The sequence below is a fragment of the Calonectris borealis genome, chromosome Z, assembly GCF_964195595.1.
Source record: "Calonectris borealis chromosome Z, bCalBor7.hap1.2, whole genome shotgun sequence".
NCBI lineage: Eukaryota > Metazoa > Chordata > Aves > Procellariiformes > Procellariidae > Calonectris > Calonectris borealis.
Window position 1 is genome coordinate 56,823,338 of NC_134352.1, and position 20,787 is coordinate 56,844,124.

Here is a 20,787-nt window from a genome sequence, read left to right on the forward strand (position 1 = left end):
AGGCCTTGGCTCGGCCACGGCGCGGCCTTGCGCCGCCCCGCCGGAGGAGCCCGGCGCGGGCAGGGGCACCGCGCAGCCACAGGGCTGCGGGCCCGGCCGCCGCTGTCCCTCCCGCCTTAAAATGGCGGCAGCCGGGCAGCTCCTCCACCGCCAGCGGCTCCTCGCTGCCATTTTCCGAGGGAAGGAGGCGTGGGGCGCCAGTGACAGGCGGCGGTGGGAGGGGGAGAGCCGTCGCCGCCGGGCCTAACTTCCTGCCCGTCCCGCTTGGCGGCGGCTCCCCCGCCCGCCGGCGGGCGCTGTGCGACCCTCGCGGCGGGCCGCGCGCCGCAGCCGGGCCCTCTCCTCCCCACCCGCCGGAAGTGGCGTCAGGCGGCCGCGGGCCCGGCCCAGGCAGGACGCGCGCGGCCACGCCCCTCGCCGCGGGCCCCGCGCCGCCACCCGCCTCCGCCGCCGACAGCCCCGCCGCGTCCCCGCCGCCCCTGCGTGCGCCCGCCCGCGCCGGCGGCCCTGGCGCAGCACAAGAGCCGAGGCGGTGCCCGGTCTGGCTGAGGGAGCTGCCCCCGCCCGCCCCGGCGCCGTCCGTTAGGGCAGGCCCCGCCTCTTCCGGGCCTCTCCGGCTGGGCCGCCGCCTCCTCCTCCCTCGCTCGCTCTCCCTTTTGTGAGTTATAGCAACCGTTGCCTTGTGAATCAAGCGCCATAGTCACCGTAGTCCTGGCGACTGTTACCCATCAACAACAACCGCTCCTCTCCTGCTCCTCCTCCTCCTCCTGCTGCTGCTCCTCACCCCCTTCCTCATCGTCACCCACAACAACAACAACAACAACAACAGCCACCTCCAGCAGCAACGACAGCGGGAACAACACCACAGCCCGCCTCAGCCCAGGTGAATATGCTTGTCGGGCGCACGCCGGCCCTCCCTCCGCTCTCCCTCCCCCAGCCGCTGCTTCCCCCCGCCTCGCAGCATCCGGGCCGGAGCTGCTCCCTTGGGCTGTGCGGTTCGTTGCGGTGCAGCGAGGGGGACGTGGGTCGCCCTCCCGGCTCCCCCGCTTTCCCCCGCCCCCTCCCCCTCTTCGTCCCTCTTCCCCATCCTTCTTCCCCCTCGCTCCCTCCCCCCCTCCCGGCCCCGCTGCCCCTGGGTGTCCTTTGCGGTTGGGTGGGGAGCGCGTTCTTGAGAGGGGCGGTTAGGATGGGGGTGGCTGTTGGGCGGGGAGGGGAGCTGGCCGCGGTGCGAAGTGAGGAGAAAGAGAGGCTTGGCGATGATGGGAACCGAGGCACGCTTCTGGGACCTCCAGGACAATTGCTTGGATGCGGTGGGTATGCATCTTACTTGGTCTCTCGTTTGCACGGATGGGGGAATGTAGAAATCTGGGAACGAGGCTCCGGCCACAGTCTAAAGTTACTTACTTTAAACCCGAAAAAAACCGTGGGGGTGGGAGGAAAGATGCAGCCAGAGACGGATCTTGTAGCACACCAAGAGCAGGGGGTGTTTTTCCCCTTTCACTTATAGGGGCCTTGTTCTGATTTGTTGCGACTGCTAAACGTTGCAGATTTTTGTGAACTTGCTGTATCTTTTAATGATACTCTCGTGGTGTCGATCATGTCAATCACTTTTCTGTGCTTTATGTACCAATGTTATTTTTTATTTCATTCATAATTAATGTTGCTGCTTATTTTAGTACAAGCTGTATTTTCTTTGTATTGTGAAGTGTTTTTTTTCTTTATTCAATACCCTCACCCATACACATATAGAGTAGCAGGGTTTTTTTCTTCCTCCGCTTCTTCTGCAGGGGGTTATTTTTTAAATGATGCTTTCATACTGCCAGGGTAGTATGGAACAGTGCATGTGTAGATTTAGTTTATGCAGAGTGAGTTATGTTCATGTGGAGAGAATCCATCTCAGTTTCCTTAAACTCCACAATGAAGGAAATTCAAGATACTGACTGCGAGTTTGTGTGCTGAGCAGCAAAGAAATGAGAAAACAAGAAATAGTATTAAAAAAAAAAGTCTTTGTGATTTTGTTATTACTACTGTATTTCAAGAGTATGTTTGGGAAAGAGGGAAGAGGCAGCTTTCTACCTCTTAAGGAGCTGTAGTAGAAATTGTTTTATTAATGAGGATGTTTTGCATTATTTTTTCAATCCAAAATGCTTGTTTTCTTCATCTTTTTTGTGATTGCTTTTTAAGATCTAAATATTTGTGTTGTCAGTGGTGTCAAATCATACTTTATATACTTTTTAAATTCTTTCGAATAAATTGAATTTTTGGCATCTATTATGGGAATGAAATTCTCTTTTAACATCCATATCCAGTTGCACTCTCCCTTTTGACTTGTCAAATGATGTGTCGTTGTGGCAAGCTTTTTTCTTTTTGAAGTGATGACTTATTTATTTCCTTATTGCTTTATTTAGTAAAATAGTTAGGGAAAAGGATATTCCTGTTTTTAATCTAAAACCTACATTTTAATTGTATATATGCTTTTTCTTTATATCTTTAGAACCCTGTGTAAAATGCATGTTTTCTCATTATAATTTCAACAACAATATATTCATTTGTCTCACATTGGAACTACCAATGAATGTGACAGGGGCAATTTTTCCAAGTGGCTATCAACTGCAAAATGTGCTAAGTAGTTAGTGCATTGTTGATATTAATATTTCTTGAGCTAAGGCATGTTGGATCTGTCTTTTTTTTTTTTTTAATTTAGATTTCATGGACTAACAAGAACTTAGAAAATACATTATTTTGAGTAATGTCCAAAAGTCTCTATATTGTCATCTTTTTATGATTTTAATCAAGATGAAACCACTGAGTGCTAATTTTCTAGGTCCTGCTGTCAAATAAGTTTTAAAGACATAAAGAATTTTCATTGTGAGTTACAGTACTGTATCAGTTATATGGCACATTTAAATCTTAATGTATTTGTTATTAGTTTTATCGGGCAGTTTATGTGATTCATTGGTTGTGAAATCATTCCTGGCATCTACTATTGCTGAAAAGAGAAGATGTCAGTTCTGCACCATGCCTTTCTTGAGTAGACCTCTTACAGCGGGACAGAGTACTATTTGGGATGGAATCCTTCCTGGGTGTTGAAATCTGTCTTGGCAGAATATGTATCCAGAGCCTGGTAGCAAAGGAAAGTGCATGCATAGGCTATGAGACAAACTTTCTGTTTTAACTCTGTGAGCAGATGTACAGATGTTTCTTAAAAATCACATTAAAAGTACATGATTTTGTGTAAAAGCAAAGACCTTTTTAGTACCATTTAGCCACATTTTCTTTAGGCAATGACAGCAATTTGGAAAATAATAATGCAGCTATAATCACCTTTCTTAACATTATGGACTTCACTGAGAAAAGTATTGACTCTTTATTCTCTCTGAAATACTGTAATGATCGCAGATGAATCTGCATTATGCATTCTGATTCCCTAATGCCTGCAGCTATCAAAATAGTTGGTATTTGTGATGCTAACAAGTGTTTGAAAATGAGATGGCTTGTGATTTTTTTTTATTCATTGGTTTTCATGATTTAGACTGTAACTATCTAACTGTGTTTCAGCATGTCCTAATGAAACTACCTGGATCATATGCACTGTTGTGTTGTTAGTGAGCTAACCTACATTGTGCCACTGTGGAGAAACCCTTTCAGTAATGTAGTGTAGGTAAATGAAATGGGAATCAAAGGCACAATGCTGTTAAAGAATTTAAAGTCAGGGTGCTTTATTTGATAATTAGATTCAGCTTTGTTAGCACTATCCCATTTCTTTTCTGGCCTGATACAGTAGTTTGTTAATCACAACACTGTCTGCAGAGTAAATGTTGCCATTTCTTTCCATTTACTAAACTTTATGTTGAGAGGGAAGGCTGTTACTGTTTTTCTCTCTTCTTACTTGAAATGTAAGTGAGGATCTAAAATGCAATAATCTTTTATCATTATGGTTCCTCCTGGTCTGCTAGCTAGTGTTTCTGTTTTTCATGCTTTACTTTGTCCTCTTATGAAAGGCTTCCTTCCCTCTTAAAATATTGCATGTTGTATTTTTACCTGTGGTCTCCAAAAGCTTACCAGCTGCAGGTATTGTCATGCGGAATACTTAAAAAATGAATAGGCTTTTAAAAGTATGAGATATATGACTCTTAAAGTCCTTTTTAAAAATTATTTTCAGTTGCAACGACATGTTGTGAATGCATTACAAATACAGACAGAATAAAAATAAGCTTTCAGTGGTACTGTAGTGTGCTTGTAGTTGGAGTTCCATTTCAAAATCAAACTCTCTGTCAAATGAATGTATTAGAATACCAAAAGCAGTATGTTTTTAAATTATGAATGAAACTACTTATTTTTTTACTAAGAATGAGGGCTGAAAAATTAATGAGGCTTTTAAAATGAATAGGCTAATGTTTAAGATGATGTTTTTCTGGTAGCCACAAGTTTATTATTTATGTATTTCTGGTAAAGTTGGTTGTCAATCATAATATTTCTCTTTTCTCACAGATGCTATGTATACCCGTATTTTGGCAATTTAAGGAGCAGTACATATACTGATTTGGCTAAATCTAGTTTGTTAGGGACAGATGGCTGATTTAAACAGGTGTCACTTTAATTTCTTGTGCATTGTGTTGAGACTTCCAGAGGTTTACAAAAGAGGTGCCTAAAGCAGGTGGTGATCTCTGTTTCTGTGATTAGCAAAATGTAGTTTTGTAGGAAATTATTTTCCCAGTGACTAGGTGTGTTTTAATAGTTAACATGTCATATCAGACTTTGACGTGTTCCATATAGTACAGTCATGTTATTTTTTTTTTAATTCTTTTCTCATTGGACTTTTAAAGGAGATGTGACTATTTGGATGTGAAATTTAGCAGTTTATGACTGTGTGGATAGCCATAGTCCTAATGATTTTCATTCTTGCAAGACCAAGAGCAGATATATTTCTTCATGTAACATTTTGTTCCACTAAATTACTTACCTTTACTTTTTTTCTTAAAGAATATTTCACTTAAGAATATTTTCTAATAAAAATGACCTGTTATTAAGAAGACAAGATTAGTTTCAAACTTCTGTCTTTTTTTTCTGGTACCCTTCTGTATTAGCACACCTGCAGTTTTCTTTCTTTTTTTTATTTTATTCTTCAGTAGTTATAATTTCCTCGGTTATAAAATATTTTAATCAGAAAGAATAAAGTTGAAAATTGACTTCTAACAACTCTTAGGCTTTTTATGTTTCTAAGCATTCCTTTTTTCTTTTTTTTTTTTAACAGTCTCTTTTTTATAACAGTGATTGGTGTTTATTCTTGGTTATTTTCTTTCTAGTAGATGCACCAGAGGGTGCTATGCTATTTGAAATACAAAAAGGAAAGAAAATCCTAAAAATTCTTTAATTGAAATACACTGATAATGTATATGGGATTTGAATAAATCTTACTGAAATTTTTCTACTTTTTTCTGTGAATTGCAATGTAGCAAACTTACTATTTTGGCAATATTATGCTAAAAATCATGGAAGAAATTGGCTGTTCCATATCTGAGTATGTCTATGTGTGTGTGTTTGTGTGTGTATGTATATATACACACACACACACACTTAAAATACAATCTCTGTTCATTGAAAGACAACAACTATTTATATGTAAATTATGTCTGTATAGCATATAGCTGAAACAGTTTATACGGATTGAAGTAAATTATTGCTTATCTGAAAAGTTAGGTGAACTTACCTGAGAGACATATGCATTTTAGAGTGATGTTTATTGTATATTATATTTTTCATGTATGAGTTTATATTCACATTTTATGTAACTTGTTTGTTTACAGCTGAATTCTTTTTAAAAAATGCATTGCTGTATACAGATTTTTTTTCTTACTCACTGAAACTCTTCCTGGATGAAACTGAGGTTGAAGCTTACCTGTTTACTTCTGAATTGCAGAAGAGACGGGAGCTTTAGTTGACTAGGATAAATATCTTTTTCCATTAATCACTAGTTCTAGGAAAGAAAAAAATCCATCCCCCTCCAACAAAAAACCAACCCCAAGCCCCTCAAAACAAAAAAACCCACCCACAATAAAAGTAGTATCCTCGAGTACCACTATGTTTCATTTAAAAAATTTCTGTACGGGTATATGAACCTAGCAAATTAGAATTTCATTGTTGTAACTTCTGTGGTTTAATAATGTCTACTGTTTTTTCCACACACTATAAGATTAATAAGGCAATGCTTTTTTGTGCATATGGATGGATAGGGGTTTCTAGTTCAGTGTCATTTCCCTTTGGAAGCATGTGAAAAGGTGCAGGCCAGAGCTGGGGTAGTATACCTTAAATTGCTTGGTTTTACACACTACCTTTAGTTGTTTTTCCTGTTCCACCATGGTAAGTTTTTTGTCTTTGGTCCCCTAACTTTTGATCCCCAAAATCAAGAGGTGGTGGATGGACTGTATTGCAAGTTGTATTTAATAAAGGAATTTCCTGTTTTACAATATAAATTTTAATGAGGCTTGGAAGTTTAAATTCTAGCAATTCAGAATTCCTCTGTAAATTCCTAATTTATTTCTAACCTTACTTGTTTAAATTCTTACATGACATCCATAACAATGTTATGGGAAACCAAAGATTGTGTATTAATCACTAAATTTGAGTGTAGTTGTAACGTTTGTAACTTTCATTCATTCATTAATGAGAGGAAAAAAATACCTAGCCCTATTTTTAAAGGTCATTTTCTCTACCCACGGACCCAGTACATTAAGTATATCTCAGCTTTTTAGACTTCCTCTGAGTAAACAATTTCTTTAGTTCTTTCATTTTCTTCTTATTGAAGTCTTATTTCGAATAAGTTTATAAGGTCTTTAAGGCAAGAACCATATCTTTAGATTTCGTTCAGGCTTTGGATGCTGCCACTACAACTAATGACTCAAAGCCATGTTTACTGTTTATCTGCCAAGTAAATGGCTTCTCTCTTCTGCTTTATTACCTCATAATAATTAATCTAACTGTGTTTTATCTTACATACCACCTCAGGGATGTTTTCTAAACACTTGAACTCAGTATAGTTAAATCATGCAACACTGCAAAGTAGAAATAGAAACAAGCAAATTTGTTAAAAGGCAGTATGTCACTTAGCAGGTGCCATTGAGTCAGTTTATTCTACTTCAGTTAAGGTGTTCTGTTTTCTTGTCTGATTACTTCTTTTTCTGTGTTATTAATTATACTTCCCTTACAAAGAACTGAAAAAGTGTAATAGGATTCTGAGCCAGAACTACTTACAACACAGTTATTAAGATTATAGATAGCTGTTTATTATGGTTCTGAGGAGCTAAAATTCGAAAATAGATTTTTAGTTCCAATAAGCAAGTTCATGTCTGCTGAATTTTCAGGTAACGCATTGTATATTGTTTCTGGAGTGTGATTTTGGTCTGATTTTCTTTTCCACCCTGAAATGTACCCAAGTCCTGGGGGAGAGAAGGGAGAGCAGTCTTGCTTACGTAGCTCACTTAATCTGACAATGATACTGGATGATTATAGGCTGTCTGAAGGGTTTACTTGCTAGTGGGTTAGATGCCCAGGAATGTGAATCTGAGCTAATGTCTTTTGGTGTGAATCTGTTGCACATTATCCACAAAGCATTTACAAAAGTTGCTATTAGTCTGTGTAGCCTCATAACAAAATGAGATACTATCACCTGAGCTTTTTCTTCCTTATTTCTTGGTAGTGTTCTGCACTGCGACCAGCTGAGAGTGCAATTTGACAGTGCAAGTCTTAGATGAGTTGAACTACAAAAAGTAACTAGTTACTTTTTGGGAGGACTAAGTGTACTCATTATAGGTAGGTGAAAGCAAAAATAACAAAATAATTGAGTTCTCTTTCCATTGGAAGGAGTGATGAATGTCAGGATTCCTGTCTTATGTTAAATGCCTCATGAATATGAAGATTCACCTTCTATTTAACTGTTGCAAAAAGTTTTCAGAATTCTCCATCTAGAACCCTAACTGTTTTTTTTCCAGTAAGATGTGTGCTGTATTCTACCTCTTCATTGTTGTGTAGCTTGACATAAGCAGGAGAGACAACAGAGTTACAGATTTAGTGAAGGAAGAACGTTTCCTACTCCACATTCTCGTTGATGAGATGTACATTAGGAAGGACATGTGGTTGTACACAAAAGATTGTTAATTTGTATTTCTAGTTAAGTTTTTACATACTGTGTTTATTATTGGGATTCAATGTTAATCACTTTGGGTCTCTTGGAGAATTTGGAAAGATATAGTAAAGAAAAAAACCTTGCCTTAAAACTGCTTGCCTTAATTAAAAACCAATGCCTCCTTTTCAAAGTGTTTTTTAGGAAACGACTTGTTCTGTAATCACCATTTTTGAACTAACTTTACTCAAAATTTCTGATTAAAAAATCTAAAATAACTTAGTGATCAGATCATACACATTTTACAGCTAAGTTATAGAAAGTTAATGTTTAATTAAATATCTATAGCTCTACAGACTATTATACCCATTTATAAAATTAATATATGATTTATGAAAACTATTTAGGTTACTTCTGCAGAAAGGTCTGGCTGTATTCAAAGTTACATCAGCCTTGGCTAGTGAGGAACAGTTGAACTATCTGCATGGTAGCTGACTTTTCAAATTAACTGTTAGCCATGAGGTGAAATTGACATGCTGGTTTGAGCATGTGGTAGCTAAGGCCTTGTCAACATGCTGGTTTCTGTTTAGTATTTAGTTCGCTCCTATTTTATTTGGTCCATTCTGTGTTAAACCACTTCAACTGAGTTGCAGTTTGCTAGAGAGTTGATAAAATGAATATGGAAGAGTTATTTATTGTTTTCGATCTAATTTAGTAAATGGAAAAACGTAGAATCCAGTACGTTTTTAACTCCTCAGAGTTGATTCTGTGTAATAGTAATAGCAATTCCCTATAACTTCTAGGAAGATTATTCTTTGGACTTTCTGAAAGGCATGAAAGCTCTTCTGTGAGCTATACCATCCTAACAGTTGTTTTAGGGAGTAAAACATGCTTAGCTTTAGAATGGAGGTATGTAGCACAGAAATACGGCTCCATTCCCTTATTTTGTGGAAATCCTTTTGTGTTCATATTCTGGGTTTTGAAGTGAGGCAAGTGTGAATAAGCTAAGATGAAAGCACAGCTCTTCATGGTATTGTCTCTTTCCAGCTTTCCAGGTGCTTTCTGAGCCCTGAGGTGTCCTGAGCTGCGCTGTCTTTCTCCTACTCTCTGAAATTCCTTGGTACTCTAAGGAGCATAGTCCTGACAGGGTATTTCAGGGAACAATAGTGGCCAGGTAAAGTTGCAGAGGTTTTGGTGCACTGGGTCTCTAGTTATGTGGAGATGAGAGAGGCTTAGGGTTTTCCAAACCTCAGGCTGGTTCACAGAATTCAGGTTTTGTGACTGAAGTACACTTCACTAGCAAACTTATGTCAAACCAACAGAAGGTTTATTTGCAATAGACTGAGTTGGTCCTACAAAGCAATAGCATAGTTTATCATGCACATAATGATTCTGGTTTATGGAACAGAGCTTCTCCTAGTATTTTAAAGGTTGTGTTTTTATGGTGGTGTGTTTTTTCTAATGATGTTGTTTCAAGTCATCCAGATGGTCAGTAGTCAAACAGTATAACCTATGAACTTGTGTGGTCTGGGATATTCAGACTTCAGCCAGCATCTTGTATCAATAGTTGTTTGGGGAGACAGGTCTTACTAAGATTTAAATTTCAATACTAAAATTACCTGCCATGTTCCTCATACGAGCCACTGAGTCAAATTTACTGTCTTTAATGGGGCTTGAAGGTGTTCAGTATCTTCACTGCTTGTCCTTACTTTAGTATATATTTCTCTTGACTGAATTCTGAAGAAACTGACATTTCTTGACTTAAGGGAAGAGCTAGACACAGGATCATGACTTCAGTGTAGTGACCAACTTTCATGACCTAATGAAGATATATTCTTCATGTGGCCTTGAGTCACAAGTTGTGTATCACAAACATATTTCAGGCAACTGAGATGAAGGGGAGTTTTAGGGTTATTTTGCATGTAGAAGAGTGCCTTTTAAGGGTTCCCATTGCTTGATTTCAGCAGCTCTTAATGGCTTGTGTCCTCAGCACAGTCATAAGTTTGGGCTACTCAAAAGTTCTTGTGTCATCATAGTTGTGTTATTGGTTACATGTTATGATCCAAGGATGGTAACTCTTCAGCTGAACTTCTTGAATGCTCAATGTCAACAGACTGACCATCTGTAGCCTACTGAAACAAAGTTAAGCTGGAGCCAGCAGTTAATTTTTTTTTCCTGTACTGAAAATAACTGATGTTTTTAATAAAGTATAAGGTTTTCTTCTCACATTTATATATTTTATTCTTCCCATTTATAATATGGGAAAAGGTATAATGTCCAAGGCAGAAAACCAGATGTATCTGGCAGATAGGAAATGGAAAGTTATGCTTTGGCCATCTATGATAAAGGAAAGGGTGTGTGTGTGTGGGAGGGAAATTTTGATCAGAAATGCTGAAGTTCTTGTTCCAAAGTGTGTTGTATAGGAAGGGCAACATAGCAGGATTTGGCCATTACAAATGCCTTGAAGATGTAATTGGGTGTTAATAATGGGGATTGAGATGTTGATTGATAATATGTTAAGTCCTCTAATAAAATTAGCTGTCGTTTCCCTAAACCAAGCTGGTCACAAGTGTATCTTTGTTTTATAGCCATGCTTCTGAATGCTTAACAATCTGCTTTCATTGGCCAATATTTATGTTTTGTTTTTAGAAATATGTTTATTCTACATGAAGTACTTCTGTCTTTCATGTACTGATGCAAAAGCTTTTTACGTACTCCAGTTACAGCATTTAACCTGCTGGTATGGAAATGGTTAAGTTTGCCATAAAACCAAAGGAACAGAAGATGCTTAGGGCACTCAGTGCTGTGTGGTGTCCTGTTTGTGTTTTTTCTTTTTTTTTTCCCCTCAAAGTGCGAAAGAAATGTCGCAGATCATTTCATAGGAATAAGAATCATCTAGCAGGGCATCGCTTTTTAATCTAGATGGTCCAACCTTTTCAAATGGAGTTACTTGAGTTATGGCAATGGGTAAAACTAGTGGTTTTCACATCATGCCGTTTCTGTATTAGGTATATTTTCTCAAATAATTTGTTAAGCATCCTTCACAGAGTGTTAGAAAGTGCATCTTTTCTTACAACAAACATACAGATTATCTGTTATGAACATGATATTTTTATGCTACTTAGTGAAATCTAGTACAGAAGTGGACACTAAAAAGACTCTCTTTTAACCTACTTCTACAGTAAAATACTGGCCAAAAGGGAGAGGAATACCAGTCCTGTGCAGCTCTCTAGGTCTTCACAGACCCTCAGCCAATAGTCTGTAGACTACGGGCTGGGGACAGAGTGGCTGGGAAGCAGCGCTGTGGAGGAGGCCCTGGGGTCCCTGGTTGGCAGTGAGCTGAACATGAGTCAGCAGTGTGCCTTCGCAGTAGGGAAGATCAACAGTATCTCTTGGGCTACAAGGGTATAGGCAGGAAATTGAGGGAAATGATTATCCCACCCCTCTCCACGCTTATTAGGTAACATCTACATCCATGTCTAGTTTTGCCCTCACCCTCCTGCCATTATGGGAAGGATGTTGGTAAACTGGAGTAAGTTTAGCAGAGGGCCACTAAGTGAAGAGCTGGAGCACACATGTCTGTGAGGAGACACTGAGGGACCTCTTCAGGCTGGTGAAGAGATAGTTTCAGGGGTCCTAACAGCAGCCTTCTCTCATACCTACAAGGAGGCCATCAAGAAGATGGAGCCAGGCTTTTCACAGCAGTGCATGGTGGAACAATGAGAGACAATGTTCATAAGTTGAAAGAGGAGGGATTTAGACTATCCCCATGAAGACAGCCCAGCAATGCAGCTGGGGCCAAGCGAGGTTTTGCCATCTCTATCCTTGGAGATTTTCAAGCCCTGACTGGATAAAGCCCCGAGGAGCTGGTCTGAAGCCAAGTCTGAGCCTGCTTTGGGAAGGAAGGTGGACTTGACATCTCCTGAAATCCCTGGAAGCCTGAACTATACTATGGTTTTACTTGTGATTCTTGCTCTACAGCAGAAGTTCCTAGACTGTGATCTAGTTTGTCTTCTTTTTCTTGTTGGCCAGTTCCGTTTCTTAGGACTGCAATTGAATCTTCATCTCTGGAGGTAAAAGAGGAGGGGTAGTGTCTAGAGCTAAAATTACAAAATAGTTGTCCTGAGATATATCACAAAGACATCGTTTTGGTGCCCAAGAGATGATCTCCCTAACACCACAGAATTCTTGTGTTCCTTTTTAGTTCGGTGTATTATACAGTTAGATTATTTTGGTCCAACATTTTATTCTCTGGATTTCACAAAGTTAGGACTGGACATAGACTGGATTCCGTGCATTTATTTATAAAATATTTTATAATGAAACCTTGAGAATTTTCACTGGAGCCCTGCAGAGGCAAAAATAATAGCTGTAGAGGAACCTGCAATAGAAGGAAAACAAATTTGTTAGGTCTCTTCAGGAGAAGGCAACTATGAACAAAGGGATTTAAAAAACAAGAAGGAAAGACCTTGGTTGAATACCTGGCAAAATCAAACCTTAGTTATTGATTTCCGTGGATTTTTATTTGTGTGTATTTATTAGGGTCTTAATTTGCAGTTCATAATTCTTTTGTTGCAGCAAAAGAGGAAAATAAAAAGAGGAAAAACAGCAAACTTAAAATTTTTATTGGAAATTATTTAAAATTTTAAAATAAATTGGATATTTTCCTTGCTTTGTTGAGACCAGTTCAGGGGTGTTGATGAAACATTCTATATTTGGCTACTGCCTGGTGATTTGTAAGTGGTATTCGATAACTATAATGGCCAGGAATCTGGAGAGAGATTTTTTTGTGATGAGGATATCTAAAATATTTTCCTATAACTTGCCTGTATTCCTGTTAATTAAGATAAAAACTGGCTTGTGTTCAAAAAAGGATTTGGGAAATGAAGATGATTGTTTCTGAGTGTCTGTAAAGAGGTGTTTGTTTAGAAAAAATATTAGCTTTATCATATAGCTGCAAATATAAAAGGAATAGCAATGGTGGAGATGAAGATAAATGGTCTAAGAAAGTGTGTATGGCAGTAACTACTATTGGTGAAATCAGAAAGATAGTTTTGGAATCAATGCTTATATTGATTGAGGTGGTTCTGTTTGTGGGGTTTTTTTGTTTGTTTGCTTGCTTGTTTTGGCTGGGGTTTGATCATTGTGGGACATTCAGATGCCAAAGTCCATAGCAAAAGTAATGTATCTCTTGTTCAACACTGCTTGAGGGTTAAGCAAAGACATATGTACATATTACTAATTGTGATAAATATAGTCTTGATAATCAAGGCAGTATTAGAAAGTAATCCCTTTATTTAAATGCAGAGGTTTCATTGTTAGCTGAATCGAATTCAATGATTAAGGCATAAACAAACAAATACATTATTCAGAACCTGCATTTTTATTTTATTCATAAGTTTTTAAACTTACCTCCCTCAAATTCGAGAATTTCAGTAGAAAAGGGACGTAAGAGTTCCATACGGAATGTGCAGAGCATTTTGTCTAGGGAAAAATGCTTTTTCCTGTTGAGCTAAATAACTGAATGCGCAGTGAAACTTGAAATGTCCTAAAAGATCTAACACCATAACATAGTACTTTCTGCAAGTACAATAGATTGTACTGTGCTTGTCTTTAAGAATGTTCCTGTCAAGTAAGGTTACATGTCTGACTTTTACAAGTCAGTGATTAAAATGAATACCAAGAAAATTAAAGTGATATAAATCTTGCTGAGCAAAACAAAGAACTTCAATAAGAAAGACAAATCGAATAATCTTCAGCATATCTCAAAAATTATGTAAGTAGTATTCAGTGTTGTTGTTGTATGTGTCATACTTCAGATTTTTATGTTCCCATATTATAAATGAGGTAGGTAATAGTATCTATTTGGTAATGTTATTTTACTGTTACTTGGCAATTCTGAAAAACAATGAAATGATATGTTACATAGTCTTATGTCTTTATGTTAAGACTTAGAAATCAAATTCAGTTTCTGCTGTTCATGACATATACCTTTAATAAATTTTATCACTGAACGTTCTTTATATTTGAATTGTTTTCTGATTCTCTATATTTGCAGTAGGATGGAGCCTAATAAAACAAATCTGACTAAACAATTATAAAAATCAGTTAACATTACCTTTCATTAAACCATCTTTTGAAAGCAATAGTATTTACATTACCCGAACATCGAGCTTTTTGTCAGATAATATAAAAATTTCTGTTAGGAATGTTCTGTAACCTTAGAAGCCAGAAAACGAACAAAACATACGTGTTTCGGATCCAATTGTGCAATTCTCGATATTCCATTTGTATTGTAAGTACAATTGTAATGTAAACATACAGATTTTTTAACTATTCACTACTCTACAGTACTAGCTTGATTAATGACATTCTTTCTGTTTTATAATTAATGGATTTCCCCTAATAATTTTTTTTTCATTTCTGTGTGCCAGTATGTTGTTCAGTATACATTGCTTCATTTGGGTTTTACACTGTACTTCCTATTTTTTCTATCTCAGTGGGTTTTCTTTTGAGGGAAAAAAGCCATGCTAGATAATCATGGCTAGTTAGAACCATTATGCATGTTTTTTCCACAGTTTCATGTTTTCACATGCTTTCTAGAGTCAATCTTAGCTAAGAGCTTAGAGAACTGTTGCTTTGAGAGAAGTGCAGTGATAAGCAAGGAGGATTTAATCATTTTAGAATATTATTTATAAATATATGCTTGTAATCTAAAAACAAATGTTGAAGTGGTTGATTTTAAGTCACACAAGGAGCAAAAATAAAAATGTTGGTATCTATCCAGGCAATGTAAGCTGAGACTTGTTCAAATCACTATCTTTTAAGGTGCTGGGTACTGTTAGGTTGGAAAAGTGGAACAGAACACGCTGCTTGGAACTGAGTGTCTTTTACTGCAAGGTGGACAAAAAGCCATGTGGGAGGTTTTTGCCATGTTTGGCTGATGGTTTATTTCTGTGTGTATGAATTTGTGTCTATTTTTACATTTAAAATAATTCTTCATTTCATGAGACACCAAAATCAAGCTGTATATTTGAAACATTTATGGTAATAACAGTGTCTTATGAATAAGTATATGCTTGTGAAAGCTACCATATTGGGAAAAGTCACATGAGAAAGCAAACAAGGTTAAAATGAATGCCTTAAATGTTGTTGTCTAGTGTGATACTGCATTTCAAGCATGTTTGCTAAAATAATATTCTTAGAGTGAGAGTATTTCTTTGTCATTGCTTCCAACATAATACATTTCTTGTGTATTTCCTGTAGAATTGCTGTCACTGGATTTGCTCTTAACTTGAATATGTATTTCTTCAAAAAAAGAAAGAGCATGATAAACACGGTGAAATATTAGTTGCCTCATACAACTATACTCAAATGGCAAAGGACATGGATACTTTTATCACCAGTTACCATCTGTCTTGGGGTTTTTTCGTATTCTTTTAGCAAAGCAGAATAAGATTGTTTGATTTCCTTTTGAGCTAACTTTAATATAGTATCAGGAAAATGATAATTTAATTTTACAATTACTGTACTTTAAATATATAGATACAAAGCAAAGTGGTAGATTTTTAAAGAGATACTTAAAATTCAGATGGTGGGGCAGGGTAAAGGATATCTTTAGGACATAAAGCAGTATTTTAAAACAAGTTTGCTTTTTCTAAATGTGTACCCAATTTTGTGATTTCTCTGTGAATACTTGTTTGAAAGTTTTCTGTGTATATATACTTAAAGATTGATTGTTCATTTTATTTTCTTTCTGTTTCTTTCTTTCTTCCTAGACAGGAAATTGAAGCATATACCACTCTAAATCTTCCTCTATGTCAACATTTTTTTCTTCCTTACGATTTAGTACTTTTTTGCTGCCTTATTATGTTATCATTGATGACAGTGTATTTTGTAATTACAATTATATTTTCAGTATTTTTTGGCACTCGTTTTTAATTATTAAGCTTTGCAGTTTGGTATCCACTGGTTTTTCCTGTTTCTTGTTGGATGCCTGGCTTGAATGTGGTTTAATATTTAACAGTTTACGTGAGATAGTGGGATGTGACAAGGCTGCTAAGCATCACACATCGCTGACATACATCCGGCTGGGTTGTAGGGATAGCCTATGGCTACTGATCTCTGCTTCCAGGGGCTGCATGATTCTTTCTTTGCCAGCAGACCCTTTGCTTTCTTGTTTGCTAATCTCTAGCTTTCTCTCAGGGTGCTTTAGCCTGCTTCATGTCAATGTACACAAACATGACACTTAAAAAATATATTCTGAGGAACGTTCTTTTAGTCAATTTTATATAATGGGAAGGAATATGTGTTGAGAAGTTCAGAATCTGTTTCTTTCACCAGCAACCTGAGAATAGGTAAATCTTCAGACTTTGGGAAAAAAAATCATATTGAGGAGTGGGAAGCTCTGAGGATATGATAAATAAGATCTTGAGCTGTTTGGGGTTTTTTTGTTTTTTGTGGGTTTTTTTGTTTGTTTGTTTTGTTGTGGGTTTTTTGTTGTGTGTGTTTTTTTTTTTTTTTTAAAAAAAATCACTTTGAACTTATAAAAGTGTGCTCACTTGATACCTACTAAGATTTTCTGCAGAGCCTATTGATACCTTCCACCTTTGTGGAATGACAAAGCCAAGCTCCCACACTTGGTAGGGCTAACTGAGGAGCTGCTGCTTGCTTGAGTATGTCAGAATCTGTCCTGGAAAACATATGTACAATCCTCCAAGGCAATTAGAGGTTAACTTTTGAAAAATTTGTGTAACTAATCCCAAGGTATCATTGTTTATTATACTCTCTACAGCCATAACTTTCTACACTTCTTTCCACACATAGTTGTTTCTTGGTCAAAGTTTTGAACAGTTCATCCACAGTGGTTTTAAAATATTTAAGTAAGTCTAACCATATTGATCAGCTTTAAGGTACTAGCTTGGTGTTGCTTAGTTCAGGAAAAACTGAGCTTTAGGATTTGAAATGTTCAGATTGGGTAATTCTGTTTCAGTTTGGAACTCTTTTATAATGGGATGAGAAGTTATGTGTGTTTAGAGATCCAGGTTTCTTTAAGAGCTGTTCTGGATTCTCCCAATCCTTTATATTCATGTAGTCGTATACATATTCATAATCCTTTATATCTTTTATATGTGATACATTTTAATCTATGTTTTCATATTTGAGTGCATTATCTATACACAGAGGTATAAAGGTTTTTTTTATAATTTACAATCACCATTTCCATTTCACGTCAGAGTGTGTTATTTTGATAATATTATTACGCTGATAATTTAGACTGGCTTTCATTACTGTAATGACAAATCCAAGTTTTCAGTGGAACTGTAAGAAATTAAAATTAGCTTTCTTTGTTATTGATTATTTATAGAATATACAAGTCTTATTTAAGGCCATCCTTTTATGTTTGGAGGTGTGAAAAGAATACCACCTCCTTTCGTATAATTGTTTATAATATTGAAAAACCTTTGTAATTTAAATTTTGCCCAAATTTTTAGTAATGGATACAAATACATTATTTTTACAGCCCCATGTATGTACAAAGTGAAAAGGGCATAGTTTTTATTTCACTGTGGTCACTGTTCCTGTAGCACTTGATCTTATGTCCTCCTAACTCTGTTATTTCTGAATATGAAATTTTTAGCTCTTGTCCTGAAAATTTAATAACTATTGCAAATGGTAAGTGATGTGATTGAACAAAATAATGCAGTTTTGATAAATGAAGATTTAAGAGTGTATTACATTTCAGTAAGAATTATAAACAATTTGGTGAAACATATCTAGTCTTGTTTATTTTTAAGTGAAATATAGTTTTATTATTGTAAATTTTGTATACTTCTGGCCTCTCTGTATGGTCGTTGTATTCTCTATATTAGGGATAATCAAACTTGTGCCTGCAATGTGTCTGTTTTTTTTTCTTGTGTACAGTGCACGAATTTTACAATCATTCTGAGGATATATGGTCAGTGTCTTCAAAAGTGTTTTTGCTTCTTTTTAGCTTTAAAGCAGGAAAGGTAGATTTTCAGAAAGCTGAGAACCATTAATTTATATGCGTTAATTCCAACTATCTTCCCTGCTTTTCACTACTAGCTTTCACTTGCGTCTCAGCTAATGGCTGTTCCTCTACATGTACTTTACATCTTTTCTCCTGACCGCTCTCTTATGTGCTTGGCCTATTACAATTACTCATCCTGCCTTTGTTCTTTCCTTTGTCTTCCACTCTCCTTCATGCTGCTTCTGTATTAGCTGTGGGAGTGTTGGGGATACAGGACCAACAATTTCTCAATCATTGACTTTAGGGCTAAACACCTTAATAAATTTGTAGGAAAGCAGTTTGGGAGAAAATCATAGCTTCAGCTACTGGCGTGTTTACTGATCTGAGTGTATGGTGTCAGTAGTCTGAATGTGGAAGATGATTATGTGAGCAATTTGTGCATTGTTAAACAGTATCTCCAGAGAAATTTAGCAGTTTAGTTGAGTCACAGCTAAAAGCCTGATATTGCTAGTTTCTGGTAATGAAGTTTCATGGCTATGCTATTTAAATTACTATTGGAATTTGTGCATTTACTACAACTCTAGTATTGAAATAGTTGCGTTTTAAGTATCATAAAATATGTATGTATTTAAATACATACAGACAAATAATTTTTTTCCCTGTACCTTATTCTCAGCGATGCTGAGAACTTCAATTTTTTTAAACTGCTTATGGGTGAGAAGAATTTTTTTTTTTTTTAAGGTACAGTGAAATGAAAACAATAATATAATGGAAAATGTTCAAAAGTATGGATAACAACATATATGCCATTTAGTTTGGATGGCTGGATGTATGTGTATTATATACGCATGAAGCAGCTGTTTTGTATGCATACATATGTGTATGTTTATATATATATTTACACTTAGACTAGATGTGTATGCAGAATGACAGTGTGTATGTATATATCTCTTGTTCATGTATATAGAGAGTATGTAGAACCAAATGTAGTCCATCTACATTAAGTGATTTGACATCTAGAAGAAACTAGTGGAAAAGACTATCTGCAGGATCCCTACCCCTGTGCACTGCTACTGAAGGCTGAAACAACCTTTCTAAGCACCTTAAATGATTCAGGTTTTTTTGCTTGTAGCAAATTTGTAGCTTATCAATTTCATGTCATTCATTAAAATTTTTTTCTTCTAAACAGGAAACATAGGGGTGCAGTTCTGTGTGCATTTTCTCTGGTATAATTGTGGTGGTAATGAATTATATCTTAAGAATAAGGGTTCTAGAGTTACGGGAGACAACATCAACTTCTTAAATCAGCTTGGTAATGTGGAACTGTCTCCTAGAGCTAATTTGCTACTTGCTGAGGGAACATTCAGCTTGCGCAGCTTCCTTGAATGGCCAGTCCTACAGGTGAGATATCTTCTGTAATAAAGGATGGAGGAATGCTAGGCTAGGCCTTAAGCTCATTATGGCCAGATTCTGGTCAAATTTCTTTTATTGAGCTGTCAATGAAGACAACCAGGGTGTCTCACCAGATTTTATAAATCAAGGCCTTATTCTGTTTTGTGTAAACAAAACCTTGATGTCTGCAAGCTTCAATTGCTTCAGTGACATGGAGGGAATATCGTAGTTATGAAAGCTCATTTAAGGAGAAATGGTAGATGGACATAGCTTTGGATCTCTGCTGTCTTTGTCAGAGTGCTTCCTCTGTCTCTAATAAATCCTTGGGCAACACAGAAGCACTTAACAAGCTCTAACAAAATGTTGACTGTAAAACTTAGTTCAGATAATCAATATCTAGTTTTTAATTACAAACCAGGAGGTAGTTTTACAGCATAACATGCTTTAATTGTTCTAGCTATACCTCTGTTGATGTTTTCCAAGCTGCCTGTCATCTTTGAGGTCACAATCACTAGGATAACTTAACATTACAGTGATCTTTTCTTTATAAAATTATAAAAAGTAAACTAGCAATGGTGATCCTACTCAGCAAGCCTTTAGATTTATGGTTTTGGCTGTAGAAGTCGATGGAATGTGTTTGATTGTGGTGTTTGTTTGGACTCTACTAGAGTAGTGACTGTCAACTTTACTAGGCTAAATTCTCCAAGTATAAGGGATAAGGCAACTTCTTTGTGGTTGAGTCTTATCCTAACGTTGGTGAGAAGTTTGGCTTTGCTTTAGAAAAATATTCTGCAAGCTTACGAATTCTGGAGAAGCAGCAAAGTTTTAGTTAGAAGAGTTTTTATTCATGAATGCATTCTGATGATGTTTTGCTGTCTTACCCCCAACCCTCTGAGATTTTTGTCTTCAGAACAGTCTTCGTATCTGTTATTGTTTTCAAGGTTCCTCTAGAAAACCTCAACTACTAAGTAGTGCGAAGCATTTTGGGAAGGACAAACCCTAGCATTTCCTCATCTGACTTCTGGAATTCATTTTGTGGCGCTGGCTGTTATGGCTATTGTATAGACAATCTTAGCATTTCCAATAACTTCTGGGACAGTGTGTTTCCTTCTTAGCTTTGTACTCTTAAGGAAACAGGTTTTTTTCTGATATGGCTGCCCGTCTTATTCAAAAGAGGAATAGAAGTCTCAGAAAAACAGATACCAACAAAATACTTAGTTTGGGAAGGTAAGGAAAAATGTATGCTACCACTGAAGAAAAGGCAGTTACAACTAATTTTACACTC

At 37.2% G+C, this 20,787-nt stretch overlaps 1 protein-coding gene across 3 annotated transcripts in view; it reads left to right on the forward strand.

Annotated features, from left to right (window-relative positions):
- The first annotated feature begins 443 nt into the window (after positions 1-443).
- RFX3 (regulatory factor X3) overlaps positions 444-20,787 on the forward strand; it is a 140,587-nt gene continuing 120,243 nt past the window's right edge. For 2 of the 3 annotated variants that reach the window (XM_075136900.1, XM_075136901.1), the window contains exon 1: positions 444-883. Coding sequence is in view for 1 of the 3 variants with exons in the window: in XM_075136899.1 (XP_074993000.1) it covers positions 1,257-1,314 (58 nt within the window). In the remaining 2 variants the exon portion in view is untranslated. Of the gene's footprint in view, positions 1,315-20,787 lie in introns of all 3 variants that reach the window. The other variant, XM_075136899.1, reaches the window with a different exon arrangement.